General features: G+C 44.3%; 2 protein-coding genes across 4 annotated transcripts in view; one reads left to right on the top strand and one right to left on the bottom strand.

The window, feature by feature from the left end:
- The window catches only part of LOC131183986 (fatty acyl-CoA hydrolase precursor, medium chain-like), a 30,149-nt gene extending 22,173 nt beyond the window's left edge, over positions 1-7,976 (bottom strand). For 2 of the 3 annotated variants that reach the window (XM_058154825.1, XM_058154826.1), the window contains exons 1-3: positions 7,871-7,976; positions 3,327-3,531; positions 614-743 (exon numbers count right to left, since the gene is read on the bottom strand). In XM_058154825.1, the coding sequence (XP_058010808.1) occupies positions 614-743; positions 3,327-3,531; positions 7,871-7,934 (399 nt within the window). In that variant the 5' untranslated portion in view covers positions 7,935-7,976. Of the gene's footprint in view, positions 1-613; positions 744-3,326; positions 3,546-7,870 lie in introns of all 3 variants that reach the window. The other variant, XM_058154827.1, reaches the window with a different exon arrangement.
- A 4,474-nt stretch (positions 7,977-12,450) lies between these two features.
- Positions 12,451-23,550, top strand: CIAO2B (cytosolic iron-sulfur assembly component 2B). The gene is made up of 5 exons (XM_058154832.1): positions 12,451-13,152; positions 13,244-13,321; positions 13,404-13,529; positions 18,938-18,983; positions 19,464-23,550. The coding sequence occupies exons 1-5, from the start codon at positions 12,931-12,933 to the stop codon at positions 19,559-19,561; spliced, it is 570 nt and encodes a 189-aa protein (XP_058010815.1). The 5' UTR covers positions 12,451-12,930; the 3' UTR covers positions 19,562-23,550.
- The last annotated feature ends 615 nt before the right edge of the window (positions 23,551-24,165 follow it).

Genomic DNA, 24,165 nt, shown 5'->3' with positions numbered 1-24,165 from the left:
AAGAAGGAGCACCTCCCGGCCCAGCCCTGACTCCATGCCCAGGCAAACGGAGCAGCTAGACCCCTCCCCCTCCTCCACAGCATGTGAGCCTGAGAAGGGTTTATTTCCAACAGCTGATTGGAGTGACCCTCGCATCAGAAGATTGGATAGGCGGAGGCAACAGAAGGAAGGGAGGGGCAGGCCTTAATGAATGCTGAGTCATGGAGCCACACCCCATGGCCTATATAAAGGATCTGCTTTCTGGCAGTCTCTGAGTCAGGCAAAGTCGAACTTATCTTGCTGAAGTCACTTACTGGTCTTCTGCCTGCTCTGAGGACTTTGCTAGGACTTTGGGCAGAGCTGCAGAGGCAAGCCTGATTCGGATTTCCCTGACCCGGCCGTCAGCGGAGGAATGGGACACGACAAAAGCACACAATCTGTTAGAGAGAAGTTCCCTGAAGATGGGCTCCAGCACAAGTCTGAAAGCTCGGAAGAAAAAAATCTCTGATTCCAGCGACCAACTTAGATTGAATCTTCCGATTTAGTTGGGGTTAGATGCTTCAAGGAATGTGTGGCATGCAAGAAAAGCTAAGAGAAAGAGACAGAAAGGAAACTGATTTACAATTTTACCTACAGGCAATTTAGCCTCCATGTCTGGGGTGAAAATGTTCAGGTAGAGACAATCTTCAGACACCGTCAGGTTGGGCAGCGTTATATTCATGATCTCCTTTAAAGCATCCAGCCATCCCAGGTCTTGGAGGCACCTTGAGCACAATACAAAAATATGCCTGTCGGCATCAGGAGCCCTTTGGGGATCTCAAGGGTCAACCTGGCAAAGGGAGTCTGGCAGGCAATTGTCACCCTCCACCCCCCCCAGCAGCACTTCTGAGGGGGGAGCACTTTGCTGGCAAGAAGCAGGCATCTCTGCAGGTGGGCCAGTGTCTCCACAATATTACCCACTCCCTGAGGCTCTGGTGCTACTCCCAGTGACTGAACTGGAAAAGCTGGTTCTGGATGGCAGCCCCCACCCCAGTCAGGCAATTGCTCAACTTCATAGCTCTGCCATTCTTTCCATCCCAAGCCATTTAAGGCTTGGCTCCCCGCTCCCCCCCATCACTTTTTTTTTTTTTGAGACCCTTCCAGCCCATTTTTTTTTTATTGAAAAAGTTTAAAAAAAAACAAAGACATTTTCCCCCCCTTTTTCCCCCCTCCTCCCAGAAAACCCCTTCCCCTCCTCCCCGGCTTCCCGGTCAATCACAAGGTATTGTTATACATACACCAAACATAGAATAAAATTTTCCCTTCCAATCCAATTAACCTCATCCAAAGCTTTTCATCTCCCAACCCCCTCCCCATTACATAAAATAACTTTCTAATTATTCAAAGGCAATCTGATATTTCTTGATCTGATATCTGTTTTGTAGATAATCAATCCATTTTTTCCATTCAATTAAATATCTTTCCTGCGTATTGTCTTACCTTCCAGCCCATTTTTGAGATGCAGAGGAATGCATTTACGCCCAAAAGAGCAGAGGCCACTGCCTGCCTGGATGGTATCTCAGCGTGAACCATCAATAATGCAATACATCCCTCGTAAGACATCAAGGGCCTGACCGCTGTAGAAGGCTTGGCTGGCTTTCTTGAGCACCAGTAGAACTAGAGCAGCTACTGCATACTTCTTTTTACATGTTGTCATCACAGTGGTTTTTCCATTCAGTGTGCAGTATTTGAAATACACTATGATTATTTTTTTTTTACAAACTTGTCAGGGATAGATTAACTTTGATGGAAATGTCAAAAGAGACAGACTTGGGTGTTCCACCCTCTTTTCCCACCTGCCCAGCAACTTGTCTTTTGCTGCTCTTGTGAATTAAAGGTTGGGTCATGCATAGGATTGCTTTCTCTCCTCACCATTGGCATCCAGCCAGGCACAACTTTCTTCTCCGGTGGTCTCAGGATGTCCATCTCATCCCACCCATCCCTGGAGCAGTTTAAAGTCATCCTTCCTTGTCTCAAGGATGAAGTCACATTTTCTGGCGAAAGCAACAATTTGGTGTGGTACAATTTGATGTAGTTTTACTGGATCAAAGGTTGGTGGGTCACATTTGAACATGCCAATGAGGAGGAACTAGTACACAAAGCTTCCTCCAGCGCCTTCTTTTTGAAAGCTTTGTGCAGCCAATGATTATTTTTAAGCAAGGTGGCTGGGAAAAATCTCAGCTTACCTTATGCTTTATTGCACTCAGAGTTTTATATTGTGGTGACTGCATCCAGTTTTGGTCACCACATTATAAAAAAGATGTTGAAACTCTGGAAAGGGTGCAGGGAAGAACAGCAAAAATGATTAGTGGAGTGGAAGCTAAAACATACAAAGAACGGTTGCAAGAATTGAGTATGTGTAGTCTAGTGAAAAGAAGGATTAGGGGTGACATGATAGCAGTGTTCCAGTATTTGAGGGGCTGCCACAAGGGATGGGGAAATCAACCTGTTTTTCAAAGCACCAGAAGGCAGGACAAGAAGCAATGGATGGAAACTAATCAAGGAGAGAAGTAACCTAGAAGCAAGAAGAATTTTCCTGACAGTGAGAACAATGAACCAGTGGATGGCTTCCCTCCCATCACTGGAGCTTTTAAAGAAGAGACCAGACAGCCATTTGTCTAGAATAGTAGAGTCTCCTGCTTGTAGAAGGGTTGGACTAAAAGACCTCCAAGGTCCCTTCCAACTCTTATTATTCTGCTATTCTGTTATTCAATTGAGACACTCTTACAAACAGATGTTTTTTGAAATATGCATGTTCTGTTTTTCCATTGCTTCAGCTCCAGATGCTCCAGACTTGCACATCCCGTTTCTCACCTTGGAGAAAGGCCTGCCTCAGAGCCTGGGGAAGTTGAAGGAGAAATAGAGGGATGGACTTCATCCTTCAGTGGCATCCTCTCTCCATCCTTGGAGGAGAAACTGAATTACACGTTTCCCCCTTGTTTTTGATTAAACATAAAGGGAAAACTTGGAGAAAGAATAAGAGTAAATTACGAGTGAATAATGAAGTGTCATGGAGGTTGTATCTTTCCAATGTCTCATTGTAAATAACTGAATGTATTATCTTGTGGAAGATAATACACTTAAAACTGAGAGGAACATAACTGATCCGGGGACATTTCCATCATGGATTGCCACAATGATGTACATCATATACCCCTGATATGCCCACTGGGCTCAGCACAGTCCTAATAACTTAAATTAGTTTAAAACATTCTTGTTAAAATATGAAATGCAGTGCAATCTATCTGAAGTAAAGTTAAAGCAATTCTGATTGATTTCACCATTCAAGCATTGAAGGAAGACCTTACAGTGGGGGGTGGGATGTGGCGTCTCTCACGTGGCTCCAGGGTTCAGCTGGTTGTGGTGGGGAAAATCTCAAGGATCCAGTTGGGGGTTTGGCAAATGGGATCCCAAGAAAGCTCTTCACAGGCTCATCCATGCCCTCCACGTCAGCCAGTTTGCCTCTTAGACGTCCATATTTGGTAATCACTTCCAGGTGGTCCTGTCTTTCACCTAAAAATTCAAGCCTAGATATAAGGACAACAAGCAATAGACACCAATGGATGACCTTCCTAGTTCCTTCTGTGTTCTAATTTGCTCAGCAATAAGCTGAGCAGCAAGAGCAAAAGTGACTTCCCCTCTCACCATCATTTTACTACGGCTATTGCCACGAGGGCTTCTACCTCTAGCCTTCTTTTCCTCCAGACTGGAGAACTGTTGGTGGCCAGGGGCTGCCCTTCATGTGGGGATAGCCTGGGAGATGAAGTGGAGATGCAAGCTAGCAAGGCAGACGGGAATAGGCACTTCCTCCAGGATGGCTTTTTGCTGCTGGGGTTTCTTAGTTTTCAAATGTGTAACATCTCCTCCATGGCTAAATCTCCAAAGCACCTGAAGCAAGATGTAATGGGTGGTAACTAATCAAGGAGAGAAGCAACCTAGAATTAAGGAGAAATTTCCTGACAGTTAGAACAATTAATCGGTAGAACATCTTGCCTTCAGAAGTTGTGGGTGCTCCATCGCTGGAGGTTTTCAGGAAGAGCTTGGACAACCATTTGTCTGAGATGGTAGAGGGTTTCCTGCTTGAACAGGGGGTTGGACTAGAAGAGACCCCCAAGGTCTCTTCCAACTCTGTTATTCTGTTAAAGAGGCTCAAGCAACGGTTTGATCATCTGTTCTGCCAGACATTCATCAATGACATCTTGAAATGGCAAATGTGTCTACAAGCCATCCACTGTGGCTTTGTGGCTCTGTAGCTATATCACTTCAAACAAGGGTAACATGGTGCAATTTTATTTATTTCCTTTGTGTGGGGGAAGAACTTTCAGCTGGAATCAAATCCAAAGTCACACCATTTTGTATCATAATGCCCAGCCAGGTGCACCCAGACACTCACAAGGATGAGTGGGGCAGAAGTCTGCCAGATCACTCCCCTGAATCTTGCCCCAAGGTAATCTGGGGCAGGGTGGATATAAACAGCCATTTGACAGCCAGCCCCCATTGCATTTGTCCTTCTCAAAGTGACCATCTAAGCAGTTGTGACAGTTTTCTAAACTTCATTTTGTTATTCTCAATACTCGTTTTTGAAACTCTTCAATATCTTCATTAATGACTCAGATGAGGGAATAGAAGGGGAACTCGTCAAATTTGCAGATGACACTAAGCTGGCAGGAATAGCCAACACCCCAGAAGACAAGTCAGGATCCAAAAAGACCTTGACAGACTTGAACAATGGGCCCTATGCAACATCATTAAATTTAATGTGGAGAAAAGAAAGGTTTTACACTGAGGCAGGAAAAGCCAAAGGTGCAAGTATAGATTACGCAAAACTCAACTCAAAAACAGTAACTGTGAGAGGGACCTTGGTATCCTAGTGGGCGATCGCTTAAATATGAGTCAGCAGTGTGTGGCAGTAGCCAAAAAAGCTAATACGATCCTTGGTTGCATAAACAGAGGCATAGAATTAATATTACATGTGAAATATTAGTACTGCTTTATAAATCCTTAGTTAGGCCACACCTGGAAATCTGCATCCAGTTTTGGTCAGCACATTACAAAAAAGATGCTGAGACTTTGGGAAAAGTGCAAAGAAGAGCAACTAAGATGATTAAGGGCCTGGAGATAAAAACATGAAGAATAGTTGCAGGATTTGGGTTTGGCTAGTCTAGAGAAAAGAAGGACTAGGAGTGACCTGATAGCAGTATTCCAGTATTTGAGAGGCTGCCACAAAATGAGACGGGGGTCAACTTATTTTCCAAAGCACCAAAGAAAGACAAAAAACAATGGATAGAAACTAATCAAGGAGAAAAGCAACCTGGAATTAATTAATTAATTAATTAATTAATTAATTTATTTATTTATTAAATTTTTATATTGCCCTTCTCCCGAAGGACTCAGGGCGGTGTACAGCCAAAAAGATAAAAAAACAGTATATATACAATTAAAACAGAAATTTAAAACAAAGCATATTAGAAAAAAAGGGCGACATTAAAAATTTAAAAAATTAAAAAATTAAAAAATTAAAAAACCCTAACACAATAAAACCCCAATTAAAATTAATAAAAACTATTAAGCCAGTCCCGCTTGAATAAATAAGTATGTTTTTAGCTCACGGCGAAAGGTCCGAAGATCAGGCACTTGGCGTAGGCCAGGGGGAAGCTCGTTCCAGAGCGTAGGAGCCCCCACAGAGAAGGACCTTCCCCTGGGGGCCGCCAGCCGACATTGTTTGGCGGACGGCACCCTGAGAAGACCCTCTCTGTGAGAGCGTACGGGTCGGTGGGAGGCATAAGGTAACAGCAGGCGGTCCCGTAAGTACCCGGGTCCTAAGCCAATTAAGGAGAAGCTTCCTAACAGTGAGGACAATTAACCAGTGGAACAGCTTGCCACCAGAAGTTGTGGGTGCTCCATCACTGGAGGTTTTTAAGAAGAAAGTGGACAGCCACTTGTCTGAAATGGAACAGGGTCTCCTGCTTGAGCAGGGGGTTGAATAGAAGACCCCTGAGGCAGCGGTGAAATCCAGCAGGTTCTGACAGGTTCTGGAGAACTAGTAGCAAAAATTTTGAGTACTTCGGAGAACTGGCAAATACCGCCTCTAGCTGGGCCCAGAATGGGGTGGGAATGGAAATTTTGCAATATCTTTCCCCTGCCATGCCCCACCAAGCCACCCCCACTGAACTGGTAGTAAAAAAATTTGGATTTCACCACCGCTCTGAGGTCCCTTCCAGCTCTATTCGGATTGATTTCCCATTCCACAGGCACATTTATATATTCTGTAATAGTAAGATTAAATATCTGTCCTGAACATTCTAGTTAAATGTTCCAGCCTGCTACCAGCCAAATCTCTATCAAAACTGTGATTCTGTGGTTTGTTTAAGAAACTAGATTCCTGGTTTGCATGTGAAGACAACCAGACATCTGTGGACAGGAAAGGTTTTTTTTCCCATCCTCATGGAGCATAGAAAGAAAGGTGAATTATTCTAGGTGTATAAAGGCCCATTTTGGGACCGGTGTATCAACCTCAAACTGCACTTCATTTCTTCATGCACACAAATGATGCTTCTGTTAGGCCCTCCAGAAGTGGAACAAGAGTTGCTGAAAAGATGAGCATATTTTTCTGGGAGAGAAGTTGCAGCAGAAGCTGTAATCTCTGCTCAGGTCCCTTACTGCAAACACTGCAATGAAACAATCTACACAACAGATACTCCTATTTCCCTAGAATCTCAGGAGGTGCTCTGGGGTTTGGGTGACTCTGTCCTGTAATTATGTTGTTGGGAGTTCATCATACCTGGCTGAAAATAAATCCTTCTTCAAGCTGGATGAAGATAATCCATGCACACAATTTGGATTATCCATGTTGCCAAGCACTTTTCACTATCAGGGTTCTGCTGTTAGCAGGTAGTAACTTCAACTTGGTGTTCCAGATCATTCAAATTCCAAAGGACTCCCTGTTTGTTTCTGGTCAAAACCAGAAGCCAGGCTATGGCGAGCCCAGAGCCCTGCAATCTTTGATTTACTGTGAACACCCACTTTTTGTTCAGTCAGATAAATCCACCTCCTTGTAAATAAGTAACGTGCCCTTGGCCCTTCCCCCCCACACATTCATTTTGTAAACATGAATATACACTTTTCCACTTGTCTGAGAAATGTTGCTCCTGTTTCAGATAGTCTACCTGTAAGGTGATGTTTCTGAACTTAAAAAAAGAGAGAATTAACTCAAATTCATAAAAGGAAAGATGATCAATTGTAATAACGAGGGATAAACAGAACCTTCAGAAAGGTTCTAGCTAGGTTCAGAAAGTCTGTCCCCTCTCTCCCAAGAAATAGTAACAACAAAGAGTGACTTACAGGCTTTCCCTACCTTAGTTGATCCTGGAAATACAATTCTACACTTGCAATACAATATACCAAAATACTTTGGTAAGAGTCGGATAGACTATAAATTTGCTTTATAAGCAAATTTCATTCACTTCGTCTTTCAGAAAGTTCCCAACAAAAATAAATATCTACTAATGAAAAAAGGTGCCTATTAATCTTGTTTAACTTTCATTTAATGAGTTTGGTTATTATTAGCAAACGTGCATACATTCACAAGATGGACTCAAGCTGTACAGGAAGCAAATGCTGCATTAAAATCACATTATTTAAAGAAGGCATGTCTTAAAATGGAAGCAGAGGACTCTTTTCAGTGGAAAGCTGCGATCAGGAAAGCAACAAATAATAGTTAGATACGTCTTGACAGAAGTTTCAAAAGAGAAAAAGAGTAAAGTCATGATACCAAACACCTTGTGCTCCTTTACATTCCCTGAAAGGGACTTTTCTAAATTTATTCATAATCAGCAAAAGAAGTTCCATTTACCCTCAGTAGTTATTCTAGCAACCAACAAGCTTTCAATCACGATCCCAAACAGCCAGCACTTCATCTCTGCTGAAGTCCACTCGCTTCTCTTCCAAAAGCACAAAGATCTCTGGAGAGAATGCCAGCAAAGGGAGTGCGGGCTAAACAAAGGGTGTGTTTAAAAAGAAAAAAAAAAAACTTTCCCAACATGAAAAAAAAAAAAAACATCACAAAGCTGTCCAGTTCTGCAAAGCTAAGCAAGAGTTCAGAGCTCATTTTTTATTCAACTGGACTGATGCTGCTGCTCTGACATAATGTTCCCTTTGATCGTATCCAATTCGTATAATTATTTCATGCTTGTGCTTATATATATGCTTATATATCGTATAGTCATTTCTTGCTTATGCTTATATTCTGCTGTAACAAATAAAATAAAATAAATAAATAAATAATCTGAAGATATTGAAGCCACAACAACTGATACACCTGGCTGAACTGATAATTTCAAATTTGCTCCTGAATGCTACAGCGTATAATATAGTATAGCCTTTATTGTCATTGTACATAATATATACAATGAAATGGGATGTTTGTTGCCCCTTGATGCAATTTTGCATTCCGGTCTCAGGTCAGGTGTCCCTGAAGACAGGTGTAATCCGGTTCTGCCCTCTCTGGTTTTCACCAAGGCTGCCACCTTCCCTCCCTTTCCCACCTTTTGTGAACCCTGAGAATGCCACCCATTAGACCCAGTGGAATGGAAGATAAAACGTGGCTGATAGTCACAGCGCCTCTTAAATGCCCACTAAACTCTAGAAAGCCCAGCCGCCCAAATGTTTCCTTTATGAAACCATTCCTTCTCCCTTGCTGTGCCAATCCTTCTTTCCTTCTTCCCTTGTATTCTTTAAAAGTGGGCTTAAATGGAATACTTTTATTTTCAATAGCTACCCTAGATCCAGGCAGTGAGACAACCTCCACAGTTAGGTTGAGGTCTCATCCATTTCCATTTAAAATCACTCATTGCACCCATTTATCATGTAATGTTATTGTCAGATCTGCCTCCTTCGGCTTCTATGCTTTGCTGGCATCCTGTCACAAAATGCAAAGGGAGGGGTAGGCAATGGAACATAGCAATGAGAGATGAGAGTGGGAATGTAAAGGCAAAAGGTGAGAAAGGGGCGGTGACAGCTTTGATGGAAACCAGAGAGGCTTCAGGGACACCTGGCCTGAGACCGGATTACAAAATTGCATCAAGGGGCAACAAACACCCCAGCTTTTCCCAAAACATCTGAACGGCATGCCATTGGACAGTGATGAACTGGTCAAGGGGAGAGATCCAGGGAAGGGGGAAAGTGTAATATTTTGTGTGGGAATCTTCAGGTCTAGTTTTTCTTTCTCTGTAACCACTTAAAATTAGTAAAAGAATCTATCATTTCAACCAAATGGAATCGAGGGTTTTTCTTTCCCAAGGACTCAGCTGGGACAAGCCTGACAATTATGTGCCATCAAACTGGTATCAAGTGTTAGCAGTCACATCTATTTGCTCCAGGAGGCTGTGTCACACATCTTCCAACAGTGCACTTATCATTCCTATACTGTAATCAAATCCATTTACATTGTTGCTGATCATCCGTTCCATCTCTTTCCTTCCACCTTTCCCACCATTAGAGGCTCCTAAGAGATCTGAATTTTCTGTCTGAAATATGTTAGAGCCTGATCATTTGTGTGTCAAGCTTCAGGGTCAACATTGTGCCTCAGTTGAGAACTCCGAAATGATTTGTTCTATGATCCATCAGTTGTTGTTGTTGATGTGCTCGCTTCGGCAGCATATATACTAAAATTGGAACGATACAGATGTTGTTGTTGTTTTGGCTATCCAGGGCATTCTCAGAAATTTTCTCCAACATCAAAAGCATCAATACTATTCTTATCCTGCTTCTTCAAAGTCCAACTTTCATAAAGTATCACAGGAAATACCAAAGCTTGCCCTATTCTGATTTTTGTAGCTATAGATACATCATGGCATCTAATATCTATTCCTTCATAGCTGATCCGCCTATTGCTAGTTTGTTGTGTATTTCTTGACTGTTTATATCTTTATTGTTTTTGATGATTGATCCTAAAAGGCAGAAACTATCCACCACTTTGATGTCTTCATTGTCAATTCTAAGGTTGGTTGTTGTACTGGTTATTTAATGTTATATTCTCCCTAAAATGTTTACTCACAGATAATACCTTTATAGACAAATCACAGCTGGTGGTTATTCTAGATGGGAAGCATTCTCTCATCCAGAATGGGTGAACAAGGTTCCCCAGGGTTAAATTTCCTTCAAAATTAAAGTGGTCAATTGAAGAAAATGTTTCAAGAGTACCATACTGTATATACATAGGATTATGAAGCATAAAACATAAGCCTGATATCCCACAGGTATTAAGCACCAGATCTAGAGAAGTGGAAGTCCTCCAACACTAGACAGGACCCAAGGGCAGACTATGCAGAGAGGCCTCAGAAACAGCCCAGCACGTAATAGCAGGGTGTACGATGCAGGAAAGAACAGCAGACACTGAAAGACACAACCAAGTAACTGGCCTTGTGTACAGAAATGTCTGCACAGAATATGGGCGAGACCAGGGTTTCCCAACGTGGGGCCCATGCCCCCACAGGGGGGCAATTTGATTTTTAATGGGTGCAATTCGAAAATGAGCTATTAACTGAATTTTTGAAAGCCCACTAATTGTTTATATATTTGTGATGAAACAGCTGTGTTTCATTTACCTATTGTTGTCTTTGTTAAAGTGCATTTCCTAGGGCCTGGTCTAAAAAGGATATCCCAGCTGGGGGGGGAGGGGAGCAACTGCCAGCCAATCAGATGTGTTCCCACTAAGGATCCCGGGACTGGGCAGAGTCTCTCTCTCTCTCTCTTTCTTTCCTGTGGGCATTTGGTGCTGGGTGGTTGCAGGGAGAGCTGCTGTGGGGAGACAGAGTAGAAGGCTGCTGGGGGAAGCCCAGCAGTGAGGATACAGAACCAAGACCCAAGTTTAACTAAGAAATCGTTAGATTTACAGTTATTTTTAGCCTGTTTTTCCCCAGGCCGTGTTTTACAAGACTCTGGGGCTGGGCCATGCACGCATAGCCCTTGCCAGGTCTGTGTGATTCACCTCCACCTCCTGAACATTTCTGTACACCATAGGGACCTCTGGTGGCTCTGCAGACTAAGTCTGTCTGTTATTAACAGCAGCTGCTTGCAATTACTGCAAGTTCAAGTCCCACCAGGCCCAAGGTTGACTCAGCCTTCCATCCTTTATAAGGTAGGTAAAATGTAAAGTGACCAGATTTCAGCGATGGCAAAGCGGGACACCATTGACGGGGGTGGGGGGTGGGGGGCTGCGAATGCGCGCTGAGTCTCGCCACCTGGCTGAAGGAGGAGGAGCGGCTGCTGCTTCTCGGCTCTTCCAGGCAGGCTCGGTTCTCCTTGGCTCTCCTCTCAGCTCTTCCAGGCAGCGGGCAATCTCACGCCCCCTTCTCCGCCACTTCCCCTTCTCCGCCTCCTCCTCCTCCACTTGCGTTGCCGCCTCCCATTTTCAGAATGGGAGTGAAAAAAAACACGGGACTTTTTTGAAATGCCGCGGGCCGCGGGACAAATTATTAAAAAGCGGGACTGTCCCGCCAAAAGCGGGACGTCTGGTCACTATAGTAAAATGAGGACCCAGATTGTTGGGGGCAATAAAAGTTGACTTTGTATATAATATACAAATGGATGAGACTATTGCTTAACACAGTGTAAGCCGCCCTGAGTCTTCGGAGAATGGCGGGATATAAATGCAAATAAAATAAATAAATAAACTAGCAAAGCATTTCCCCACTAAACTGCAGGTTCAACCTGAGCGGGCGAGTAGGGGGGTCATAAGTTACAACCCCCATTTCGTTCATGACAATCTTATTATTCAAACATTAAGCTAAGAATGTTTTTTAAATTTCCCTCTTTCTGCGTCATCTTCTTTTAATAGTTATTTCTTTTAATAATTTGCATAGTTTCTTTTCTCACATTTATTTCTTTTGGTCACAAACCCTATGCATGAAATGAGTAGTCCAAGCAAGAAAAAAGTATTACAGAAAAAATCTTTCATTAAAATTGTTTTATATTTAGGCATTTCGGTTCTCTATTGTATGTTTTGAAACTTTGCTGTTTTTTCATATCCCTTCATACTATTATTTTTAGCAGCGGGTCGTGGCGGTGCCAACATCAAGGAGAAGCCCTGCAGGAAGCGGGGGGGGGGGCGGGATGTGGGAAGTCAAGACCAAAGGGGCCCCCGGAGCCCCTGGGGCTGCGACTCCCGAGCTGAGCCAGTGGATCCCACCGGTCCCAGGAGGGGCGTCCGAGTTCCGCCCCAACGGGCAGCTGCGCAGTTCTTAGCAACAGAGCAGGGCTCTCCAACCTTGGTCCCTTTAAGACTTGTGGACTTCAACTCCCAGAATTCCTCAGCCAGCTGTTTTGCTTTGCTGGCTGAGGGACTCTGGGAGTTGAAGTCCACAAGTCTTAAAGGGACCAAGGTTGGAGAGCCCTGCTTTAGAAGGCGCCGGGCTCGCCTCCAACCGCCGCATGGGGCTGATGGGGGAAGAGCGGGAGGTCCGCCACCGGGAAGGAGAAGAACCGGGTCCCGCGGCTCTTGTTGGTTTGGGTTTCTGGCCCGAGGAAAGGCGGGGTCGGAAAAGAGGAACCGAAGCCTCGCTGTAACGAGAGCGGCCGCTTCCTCGGGTCGCGGCGGAATCCCTCCGGAAAGACCCTCGGACAGGGGGAAATAAAACCATTAACGCAGGAAAAGCCTTCGACCGGCGCGAGGGAAGGAGGAAGGTATCCGAAGGGGAGCTTCACCGGGAAGCATCCCGGAACCCAACCACGCGGCCTCAGGTTCGTCCCGGCCCAGCGAGGCGCACGGAGCGGAGTTTTGTTCTTCCGTTCCCTCACCAGTCCTTCACTTCCGGACGGGCGGCAGATGGCCCACGGGAGAAGAACTACTACTGCGCAGGCGTGCGGGAGAATGGCGCTTACGTTCTCTGGCCTCACCGGAAGCGGCGCCTCGGCATGCGCTTGCCTACGCCGGAAGTAGGCCGCGCCGCAGCCGGGCCTTCCATTGTCGGCCCCCGGCCTTCAGTCTTCATGGTGGGCCCGCTCGGCGGCGGCGGCGGCGGGAGTTTGGAGAACGCCAACCCCCTGGTTTACCGGCGCCAGAGCGAGCGGCCCACTACGGCCCGTGAGCAGGATGAGGAGCTGCCCGACGCCATCGACGACCGCGAGATCTTCGATATCCTTTGGCGAAGGCCCGGGAGGGGAGGGGAGGGGAGGGGAGGGTCGGTCGGAGTCCCTGGCGCGCCCAGCCTTCCTTGACGGAGCACATCTCATCCGCGGCATCCACGACCCCGAGCACCCGCTGACCCTGGAGGAGCTGAACGTGGTGGAGCAGCTCCGTGTGCAGGTACGGAGGCCGAGCGCGTGAGGGGCCCGCGGCTCCCCGCCCGGCGCCGCCGCCTCTGAGCCCCCCTTGTGCCCCGCCGCAGGTGAGCGACCCCGAGAGCGCCGTGTCGGTGGAGTTCACGCCCACGATCCCGCACTGCAGCATGGCGACCCTGATCGGCCTCTCCATCAAAGTGAAGCTGATCCGGTCCCTCCCGGAGAGGTTCAAGGTGAGCGGCTTTTTTGTTTTTTTGTTTTTGTTTTTATTTGCATTTATATCCCGCCCTTCTCCGAAGACTCAGGGCGGCTTACAGTGTATAAGGCAATAGTCTCATTCTATTTGTATATTTACAAAGTCAACTTATTGCCCCCCCAACAATCTGGGTCCTCATTTTACCTACCTTATAAAGGATGGAAGGCTGAGTCAACCTTGGGCCGGGCTCGAACCTGCAGTAATTGCAGGCTACTGTGTTCTTAATAACAGGCTTTACCAGCCTGAGCTAAACCGGCCCTTAAAGCGGCGGGGGTATGTGGCCCTCGCGGAGACAAAGGAGCTCCAGCGGGGGGGGGGGGGAAATCGGGAGCTCGGTTCCCACCCCAGAGGCTCTTCCTCGCGGGACCCTCTGGCGGTGGTCCTTTGGATCAGGGGTCTCCAAAGCTGGCTGGGGCATTCTGGGAGTTGAAGTCCTCCAGGCTTGCTTATTTATTTATTTATTTATTGATTTGATTTCTATACCGCCCTTCTCCCGAAGGACTCAGGGCGGTGTACAGGCAAAAATAAAACAGACAGTGCAATATATAATTTAAAATGCAATTAAAAAAACTTATTTTAAAATTGGCCTGAAAATTAAAATATACAGTGAGCTAAAAACCCCGTTTAAAATTAATTAATAAGAATTTTAAAAAATTTGATAAAATTCAATTTAAGACAGCCCCGCGCGAATAAAAAGATGTGTCTTCAGTTCGCGACGGAATGTCCGAAGGTCAGGTATTTGGCGTAAACCCGGGGGAAGTTCGTTCCAGAGTGTGGGAGCCCCCACAGAGAAGGACCTTCCCCTGGGGGCCGCCAGCCGACATTGCTTGGCTTCAAGTTCCCAAGGTTGGAGACCCCTGCTTTGGATAGCCAGCTGCTTCTGATATTCCAAAAGGTCAGGTTTGCTGCATGAGTTTTCCTACCGCGTGTTTAGATTTAAAGAGTTTAGACTTAAGAGCAAGAAATCAGGTACTTTTTCCTTTTGCATCTCCCATGGGTCTCTCAGTGTTGCTCTTTTTATTGGTAGACTAAGGCAGTTGAAGGGATGTGAAAGCTCGTGCTCAGTGCAGGATCTTCATGTGATCTATGCTTATCCAGCAAAAGAAGAAAACACCGTGTAGTAGCCTATTCTGCCAATGGGTGGTGTGTAGAAAAATGTTAAAGAAATGTTTAAGAAAATGTTAAAGAAAATGTTTAAGAAAATGTTGGATACCATCTGTCTGAGATGGTGTAGGGTTTCCTGCCTGGGCAGGGGGTTGGACTAGAAGGCCTCCAAGGTCCCTTACAGCTGTGTTGTTGTTATTGTTATTGTATAAGTCAGAAAGTTTCTAAGGTGTAAGTCACTTTTGCTTCTGCAGCCATTTTTTCCCCTTGGTGTGAGGATGTGTGCCACTTTGAAGTTGCAGCAAAATAGGATAAAAATTCGTTGAAGTTCTGTTAGCAGATTAGATTTTATACAGTTGTCAAACAATCCTCCATCTTATTTATATAGTTGCTAAATGTATGCGTGTACATATGTATACACAAACACATATGCCTTGGGGTGGCTTACAGATAATAAAATATCACAACCATTAAAAAAGACAAATACATATCTTAAAACAATTATTAAAATAATAAAATTCATAACTGAGGTAATCACATTTGTCAGCAATTAGTACAGTTTCTGTGCCAGCTTTGCCACATTTCCCAGTTCCCATTCCCATTGGCAAAACCATGTTTTCAAGATCTTTTCAAAGGCCAGCAGAGTCGGACCAATTCTAATCCCTAGGGGAATGATGTTCCAGAGGGTGGGCAAATTGAACCCGGATGCAAATTGGCTACCAGTGCAGCTTGTGGAACAGAAATATAGATTGTGGAGTGCACATAACTGCCCAAACAGCATTTTGAAATTGAAACTCTCAAATGTTTTTCATAGGTAGCCCCGTTGTAGAGTGACTAAAACATAACTACCATGAGCAGGTCGAGGAATGAACAGAATTGGCACACAACACACAGTTGTGCAAAGGCCATGGCTGCTGCCACCTGTTCTTTGACCAGAAGGGCCTCCAGATTGTGCCCATTTGGGGTAGTGCAACGCCATTTGGAACAAGAGATGGAAAGTCCCAAGAACCAGGGGGGCCAACACTCAATCTCTCTTGGGCCGAGCTGAGCTGAGCCTGTCATTTCCCATCCAAACCTTGACAGCCTCCAGAAACTGAGACAGAACCTCCAAGCATCGCTTAACTGTGTATCATCAGCATAGTGATGATAGCTTACTCCATGCCATTGGTAACCACCCAGCAGCTTTATGTAGCTGTTAAACAAGAGAGGAGAAAGGACTGGGTCCTTGCAGAAGTAGAGGCTGAGAGCAGAACCTTTCCCCTCCTATCAACACCAACTGGAACCAGTCCAAGATGAAGGAAGAGAACCTGCACAAGACACTACTCCTAACTCCTGGAACTAGTCCAAAAGGATACCAGGGCTAATGCTATTGAAAGCTACTGAAGGTCAAGAAAAGCAAGGAGGGACACACTACCCCCATCCCCAATGCAGTGTCTCCTCCCTTTCTTTCCTTTTGAATAAACACTAACTTGATGAACATATCTTTTATGTACACTGAGAGCATATGCACCAAGACAAATTCCTTGTGTGTCCAATCACACTTGGCCAATAAAAAATTCAATTCAATTCTATTCTATTCTATTCTATTCTATTCTATTCTATTCTATTCTATTCTATTCTATTCTATTCTATTCTATTAACTTCCATATTGTAGTGTCCCAACTGAAAGTACCTTCCCACCAAATTTCAGTGGTGCCCATCACAACTTGGTCATCTTCGTGGATTGGGATCCTTAACTCTTCCTGCTTATTTTCCATATGCATTTCATTGGAATAGCCAAGATTTTAAATGACACCATCTCCAGGCTTCTCTGTTCCCTGGTTTCCATTTCTTCCTTTTGTAAGGGGGAGGGGCGTAGTTTGTTTCTTTGTCCTAAGTCTTTGGTGGCCACTCTCAGTTTTGCCATTTCCCCCCTTTGTTCTCGTTTAAGGCCTTCCTGCCAAGATACAACTCAAACCCTTCCTTTCCAATTTTTTTAAAGACATGTCCCATCTTCCCCCTGGAGTTTTTCACCCTGAGAGCAGGGGCCATTGTCTAGAATCCAGCCCCTTCTCAATCACACCATTTGTGTATCCGTTTGTTAAGTTACAGGATCCTGCTTCCTTGCACCAAACCCTTAACTGGAACAATTAATGAACAAATTCCTTCCCAGCCCCTTATAATCTTAGTAGATTCTTTTAAGATACCTTTTGGCTATGTAATTTGTCTTGCAGTGGATCATGAGAAAAGGAAGGTTATTGATGGCTTTGAATAGTTTTGGTAACCACATTGTCGTGTGCCATTTAAGGGCACCTGCAAGGCAATAGACCTATGATGTCACCTTTGGTTTCCACACAGCCCCCCAGTTCATTTCAGATGGGAATCATCCATTGCTATGATTTGCCCTTTTTAGGCGGCTTATATCCCTGGGGGTTCAAGCATCTTCCATAATGTTACATGCAGTGTTGTTCAGGTGGCTGCATACAGAGAGCCTGACAGCAGTTCTTGGTTTCTGTTGACACTGATCTTGTTATTTGGCAAAAAGAAGGCACTCCCAGAATGAGCTGGGAAATAAACGTGCTAAATTAAATGCATGCTTACAATCTAAAAGACAAGAGAAGCAGACAGATTTGAGGGGGGAAGAAAAATAATCCAGTTGCTCCAATAATTAAAATATATACATTCTAATTTGGAATCGGGGTGAGTTACCAGCTGTACGCTGACGACACTCAGCTGTACTTTTCCACCCCGGGCCACCCCAATGAAGTTGTTGAAGTGCTGTCCCGGTGTTTGGAAGCCGTACGGGTCTGGATGGGGAGAAACAGGCTCAAGCTTAATCCCTCCAAGACGGAGTGGCTGTGGATGCCGGCATCCCGATTCAGTCAGCTGCAGTTGCAGCTGACTGTTGGAGGCGAGTTATTGGCCCCAAAGGATAGGGTGCGCAACTTAGGTGTCCTCCTGGATGAACGGCTGTCGTTTGAAGATCATTTGACGGCCGTCGCCAGGAGGGCCTTCCACCAGGTTCGCCTGGTTCGGCAGTTGCACCCCTTCCTTGATCGGGATGCCTTGTGCACAGTCACTCACGCGCTCGTTACCTCTCGCTTGGATTATTGTAATGCTCTCTATATGGGGCTCCCCTTGAAGTGCACTCGGAGGCTTCAGTTGGTCAGAATGCAGCTGCGCGGGTGATAGAGGAGCTTGGCGTAGCTCCACGTAACACCGCTCCTGCGCAGACTGCACTGGCTACCTGTGGCCTTTCGAGTGCACTTTAAGGTGTTGGTTACGACCTTTAAAGCGCTCCATGGCTTAGGGCCTGGGTACTTACGGGACCGCCTGCTGTTACCGTATGCCTCCCACCGACCCGTACGCTCTCACAGAGAGGGACTTCTCAGGGTGCCGTCCACCAAGCAATGTCGGCTCGCGGCCCCAGGAAGGTCCTTCTCTGTGGGGCTCCACACTGGAACGAACTTCCCCCGGGCTTACGCCAAATACCTGACCTTCGGACCTTCCGCCACGAACTGAAGACATATCTTTTCATTCACGCGGGGCTGGCTTAAATTTTAAATTTTAAATTACATAAATTTTATCGATTTTAAATTTTTTACTAATTTTAAATGGGGTTTTGGTTTTTATAAATTTTTAAAGTTCTAGGCTAATTATAATAAGTTTTTTAACTTGCATTTTAAATTGTATACTGTAGTGTCTGTATTTTATTGTTGCCTGTACACCGCCCTGAGTCCTTCGGGAGAAGGCGGTATAAATCAAATAATAATAATAATAATAATAATAATAATAATAATAATAATAATAATAATAATAATAATAATAATAATAATAATAATAATAATTTGATGACATTTAGGTTTGCAATATCTATCTTCAGATTTGTCCAACTTACTCTATTTTTCTTTCTGTTCAAAAAGTCAACTTTAATTGGCATCTTGTGTGCTCAGGGAAAACTGCTTGATTTTTCTATAAAGGCCCATCAGGTCACTGGGAGTAATAGGTTCTTTGTGGTAGTGCTTTTTTCATCTTCCCTATACTATTTCCTCTGCCCCCCATCCAAGGAGAACTGAATGAAGTTGAGCCCTGGGCCATAATCAGAATTGAGTTTTTTTCCTGAAAATTAAAACAGAGTTATTGCAATGAAAGGGTCGTTGTATCCCTTTCAGGGGGCTATGCAAACTGAGTAAGGGGTTCTTTGGCACTCTGTGGGCTTGGTTGTTTTCTTGAAGACATTTCAGGACCCAAACCAGGTACCATCAATGCTCTGGGTAACTTGAACTGCTGTCTCCTTTTCAGGTGGATGTCCACATAACACCTGGGACACATGCTTCTGAGCACGCAGGTAAATGTTTCATGTTCAGCACACATTTTGACAAGGTTGCGTTGAGGATGTTCAGCTACTCAGATGCAAAGCAAAAAAGGTGCTTCTGAGAAGGTTCAGATGCTTTTACTGCCTTTTTCTCCTACAGCCCCCACCCTCCTCTCGTCACCCTCTGCTGACAGGGCAGATTCATTTCCAAGAGATGTTTCTGATTATTGGTTCTTTAGAAATGCCCATTTAATTATCTTAAACACTTTAATATGAATCCGTTTTAATTTATGTTCTACCTTCATATTGCATCTTCTTTTTTTGCAAAAATAAGTGTCATATATTTGAATCTCTCCGAGGCAAAATGCACACATTTGTACTGTTCATATGTTGGTAAACATAATTTTGCTGGTTTTGGGGGGAAACGGGGAGCTCATAAACTGCTTGTTTTTTGGTTGTCTCTTAGCTGGTCAACAATCTAACTAAAACTGTATCTGGACTGATTTTCCACAGTAAACAAGCAACTTGCTGACAAAGAGAGAGTGGCGGCCGCCTTAGAGAACATGCACTTGCTCCAGGTGGTGAACCAGTGCTTGTCGGGACGATCTTAGTGTCTCTCTGTGTGTGTGTCTCTGAGAGCATCTTCAAGGTCTGGTCGAGGCCGGCTTCTTGGTGAAAAATGGTCTTTTACTTGTCCTCTGTGTACATTGGAGTAAAAAAAATGTAGTTCCTTAGCAAAAATTTATTCTTTTTCAAGAGTTAGCGATACATGTGACTCTGAAATATTCTATTTGAATAGGGGAAGGTGCTTGTAATAATTAACAGAAGCGTTACACCTTCCTAGTCAAATGGGTCTATTTTTGAAAATAGGTAGGAGCCCCCACAACCCGGGAGACAAGCTATTCCATTAATTGTTCTCACTGTCAGTAAATTTCTCCTAGGTTGGATCTCCCTTTAACAAGGTTCCACCTATTACTACTTGTCCTGCCCTCTTCTCTGAGACAGCCCCTCAAGTACCAGAGGACAGTTGTCATCTCCCCATAATTGTGATGATGTTTGGTAGGCTAGACGTATCTCTCTCCCTCAACCACTCATCGTACAATCTAGCCTGTTACCAAGTTAAAGGTTTAAAGTGGATTGAATACGTTTCTTATTCACAAGGCCTGTCATGTTCTTGGAGGCCTTCAGCCTTTTGGGGCTGCCAGGCCAATCTGGATTCTGCTAAATGCCCTGGTGCTGCCAGGCCTGAAGGCCAGCTTGCCCAAATATGCAGCCCAATAAATCTGAGCATAGAGCAGAACTGGGGGGAAAGTTCTGAAAACTGCTCCTTGGCATTAAGAATTCAGCCACCCTTGTGGCCAAATTCACATAACGCTTTGTAAAACACAGCCACTAGATAACATGCTCTGGCAAAAGAAATCTGGTGCAGCTTCACACAATAGTCTGGATCTCCGAATGTGCTAAAGCATTCACCATTCTGCCTTCTAGCCTTGTTCATCTGCACACCCAGCGCTTGCTTCGGCCTCCTTGTTCTTAGGATCAGCTCCTTCCGCCTTCTTCCCTGCTTACTTGCTTCCCCATAGGGTTCCCGTGGCTTCCTGCTGCTCTTGCAGCAGCCCTCCCCCACCCTCTCCTTTCTCCTCCCACTCAGGTGGCCCCATTGTTCCTTCCTGGAGTCTGGAACAACTCAGCCCATCTGGATTCTGTTCCAGAGCACCAGTTTAAGAGGGTGGGGCACCCTAGAAAAGTGTGGGGCTAGTGCAGTAAAGGCAAATAGCACATGCCCAGAGACCATCTACATATTTGCAAAATGTGTCATATAGGTATATATTTATACCCATAGAGAACACAAATTGTATCTACAAAATGTAAACTAACTGAAAAACTTGAAGCAATTAAAGATCTAGAGAAAAAAGCAAAGTGTCTAGAGACAGGTATAGCTACTTAGAGATTCAAACAACAACATGAGAAACCCCAATTAAAGGAAGAAGCTTGCAACCACAATAAGGAACAATTAACACAGAAAATGAACCCATAGAGATAGACAGATGGCAAACCTGTCACTTATAGAAAGTGTGGGGGGGACGGACATGACCCAGTTCAGTCTAGTCCAGGCCTGCTTAGAGTGAAACACCTCCCCTTGGAAGAAAGCGAGCAAACACCTAGAGAAGGGACATCATTAAGTGTACCGATTATAGAAAAAAGAGGTCAGACTTTGTTAAGAAAAAATAAGGCATGCATTGGTGATAGGAGACGCCGTGCTCAGGGAAACTGTACCAGACCAGTCAATCTAACTAGGAAAGTTTGCTGTCACCCACGAGCGAAGATCCATGATGCAACTGAAAGGCTTACTAAAATAACTAAGTCCACAGATGATTATCCTTTTCTCCTCTTTCATGTGTGGATGAATGATAGAACAAAGTCCCTGGAAACAGTATCAAGAGACTAGGAGCGCCTAGGCATGAAAGCCAAAGAGATGGGGACAATGGTGCTGTTTTCTTCTGTGCTCCCAATGAAATGTAAGCATCCTGTGAGGAAAGGCAGAACTTCTGAAGTAAATGCCTGGTTGAAGAGATGGTATTGATGTGAGAACTTTCAATTCTTAGTTCATGGTCTACAACACCTACATGAAGGGCTTTTGGCAGGGGATGGGCTACACCTCACAATAGTCGGGAAGAACATTTCTTTGGAAACCAACTGACTCGCCTTATCCCAAGGTTTTGAAACTAAAACTGGAACTAACTAGACGCTAATTCCAAGCATAAAACGCAGGACACTCGACCAAGTGGCATGACAAAGGGGGAACTGAAATACAAAACGGGAAATGTTGGAAGCAAACACATTGCGGGTCAAAAGGCAGCAGAAAGAAAGTGGAACTGCTTAATTCATTCTTTTCATCAGGTTCTGACAAAAGAAAAAAGTAGCCCAGTCTATCAAAAGCAGAACTGTAAAAAGTGGACTGGGAATCCAAGTGAAAATAGGCAAGAAAATATTAAGACAGCACCCATCCATCCTAGGCAAATTCAAATCAGGACCAAATGGATTAGGTCCCAGAATTCTGAAGAAGCTGACAGACATGATCTCAGTATCTTTCACAGATCCTGGAATACCAGGGAACTACCAAAGAACTGAAAAAATGCTGATGTGGTTCCCATCTTCAAAAAGAAAAAACAGATCCAGGAAACTACAGACCAATCAGCCTGTGATTTCAATACCTGTGAAGATCCTGGAAAAGAATCAAGCAATGGATCCGTGAATACCTAGAAGTAAACAAAACTGTTACTAGAAGCCAACATGGGTTTGTCAAAATGTCTCATTTCATTCTTTGACAAAGTGACTAAATTAGCGGACCAACAAAATGCTGTGGACATAGTATACTTGGACTTCAGTAAGGCATTTGATAAAGTAGGCCACAACCTATTTCTTGGCAAGATAGAAAATGTGGAATGGACAGTACCACAAGGTGGATTAACTGGCTGAGAAACCATACTTCAATGTAGCTACTTCTGTATGGAAGGATGTATGCAGTGGGGTACTTCAAGATTTTGTCTTTAAGTCCAGTATTCTTCAACATCTTCATAAATGATTTAGATGAGGGACTAGAAAGGGAACTCATCTAATTTGCACATGACACCAAGCCAGGGGGGATAGTCAACACTTTAGAAGATAGGCTTAAGGTCCAGAAAGATGTTGACAGACAAACAGTGGGCTGTAGCCAACAAAATGCAATTCAGTGGTGTGAAAAGTTAAGATTTTACACTTAAGCAAAAAAAAATGAAGTGCCCAGGTATATAATAGGTAGTACCTGGCTCAACAACAGGAACTCTAAGGCAGGGTCTCAACCTTGGTCCCTTTAAGACTTGTGGGACTCTGGGAATTGAAGTCTACAAGTCTTAAAGGGACCAAGGTTGGAGACCCCTGCTCTAAGGGATGGTGAAATCCTAGTGGATGACCACTTAAAAAATAAGTCAGTAGCGGCCAGTGCAGTCCTAGGCTGCATCAACAGGGATCAAAGTCACGTGAAGTGTTAAATACCTCTATATACTAGCTTGGTAAGACCACACTTGGAATACTGCATCCAATTCTGGTCACAATATAAAAAAGATGTTGAGACTCTAGAAATAGTGCAGACAAGAGCAACAAAGATGATTAGGGGGCTGGAGACAAACATGAACAGTTGTAATAAATAAATCTAGTTTAACAAAGGATTAGAGGTAACCTACCAGTGTTTCAATATTTGAGGGGCTGTCACAAAGATGAGGGAGGCAAAGTATTCACCAAGACAAGTAATGGTTGGAAGATCATTAAAGAGAGATCTGACCTAGAACTAGAGAAATTTCCAGACAAATGAGAACAATTAACCAGTGAAGGGCTCCAGAAGTTGTGGATGGAAGTTTTTAAGGAGCCATTTGTCTGAAATGTTTCAGGGTCTCCTGTATTCTGTACATTTCAGCAGCAGAAGCTACCAGCAAGGAAGCGTTCAGAAACGGAAACCCTTTTGAAAGGGGTTCAATTAAATCTCATTTAATACATGGTACGAATCCTTCGTTTCCTGTGTTTGAAAAGAGAACACATCTGCCAATAAACTTTCTTTGGATAATTGCTGTGTCAATATTGTAATTAGATTCTTTTATGACAGTTTATGGTGTTAATATTGCTTAATTATGCTACAGTGTTATTAGTGGAGGGATGCTACAGTTGGTTCCGTTGGCCATTGCCTGCTAAGGAGGTTTTATAATGATTTATGGTTGTAAACCCTTTCAGCTCCCTGGACGATTCAGCTTGTTCAGATGGAATAAACAAAATGCAATGAAGTCATGCAAGTGGCTGCCTTCAAAAGCCTTTCCGAAAGCTGCTGTCAACGATGATTTTTGGGGGGTCCCATCTGACTCTTTATCTATTTATGTTTGATGTGACCCCAGGGCAAAAAGGCCAAGTTTAGTCCTTCATCTAGTTCATTCTGCAAGATGGAGTAGCTGTGACAGCCTGGGAGTTTGCCATTTTAGTCCCAACTCATCTATGGGGTATCAGACCAAAAAAGCTGAGGAAGAGGGTCAAAGGTTCACAAATAAGCAAAGTTTGAAACAGCAAAAACTGCCCTTTGACCTGAGGATGGAGAGACTGTTACACTCAAGAACAGGCCTGGCCTTGCTGGGCATAGGGTCATCAGGCTATTGAAGGCTGCTAGGGAAGGGCAGACCGTTTTCTCCATCCT

The sequence above is a fragment of the Ahaetulla prasina genome, chromosome 12 (assembly GCF_028640845.1).
Source record: "Ahaetulla prasina isolate Xishuangbanna chromosome 12, ASM2864084v1, whole genome shotgun sequence".
Classification (NCBI taxonomy): domain Eukaryota; kingdom Metazoa; phylum Chordata; class Lepidosauria; order Squamata; family Colubridae; genus Ahaetulla; species Ahaetulla prasina.
The sequence above is the reverse complement of the archived record's forward strand: the minus strand, read 5'-3'. Positions and strand labels throughout refer to the sequence as shown.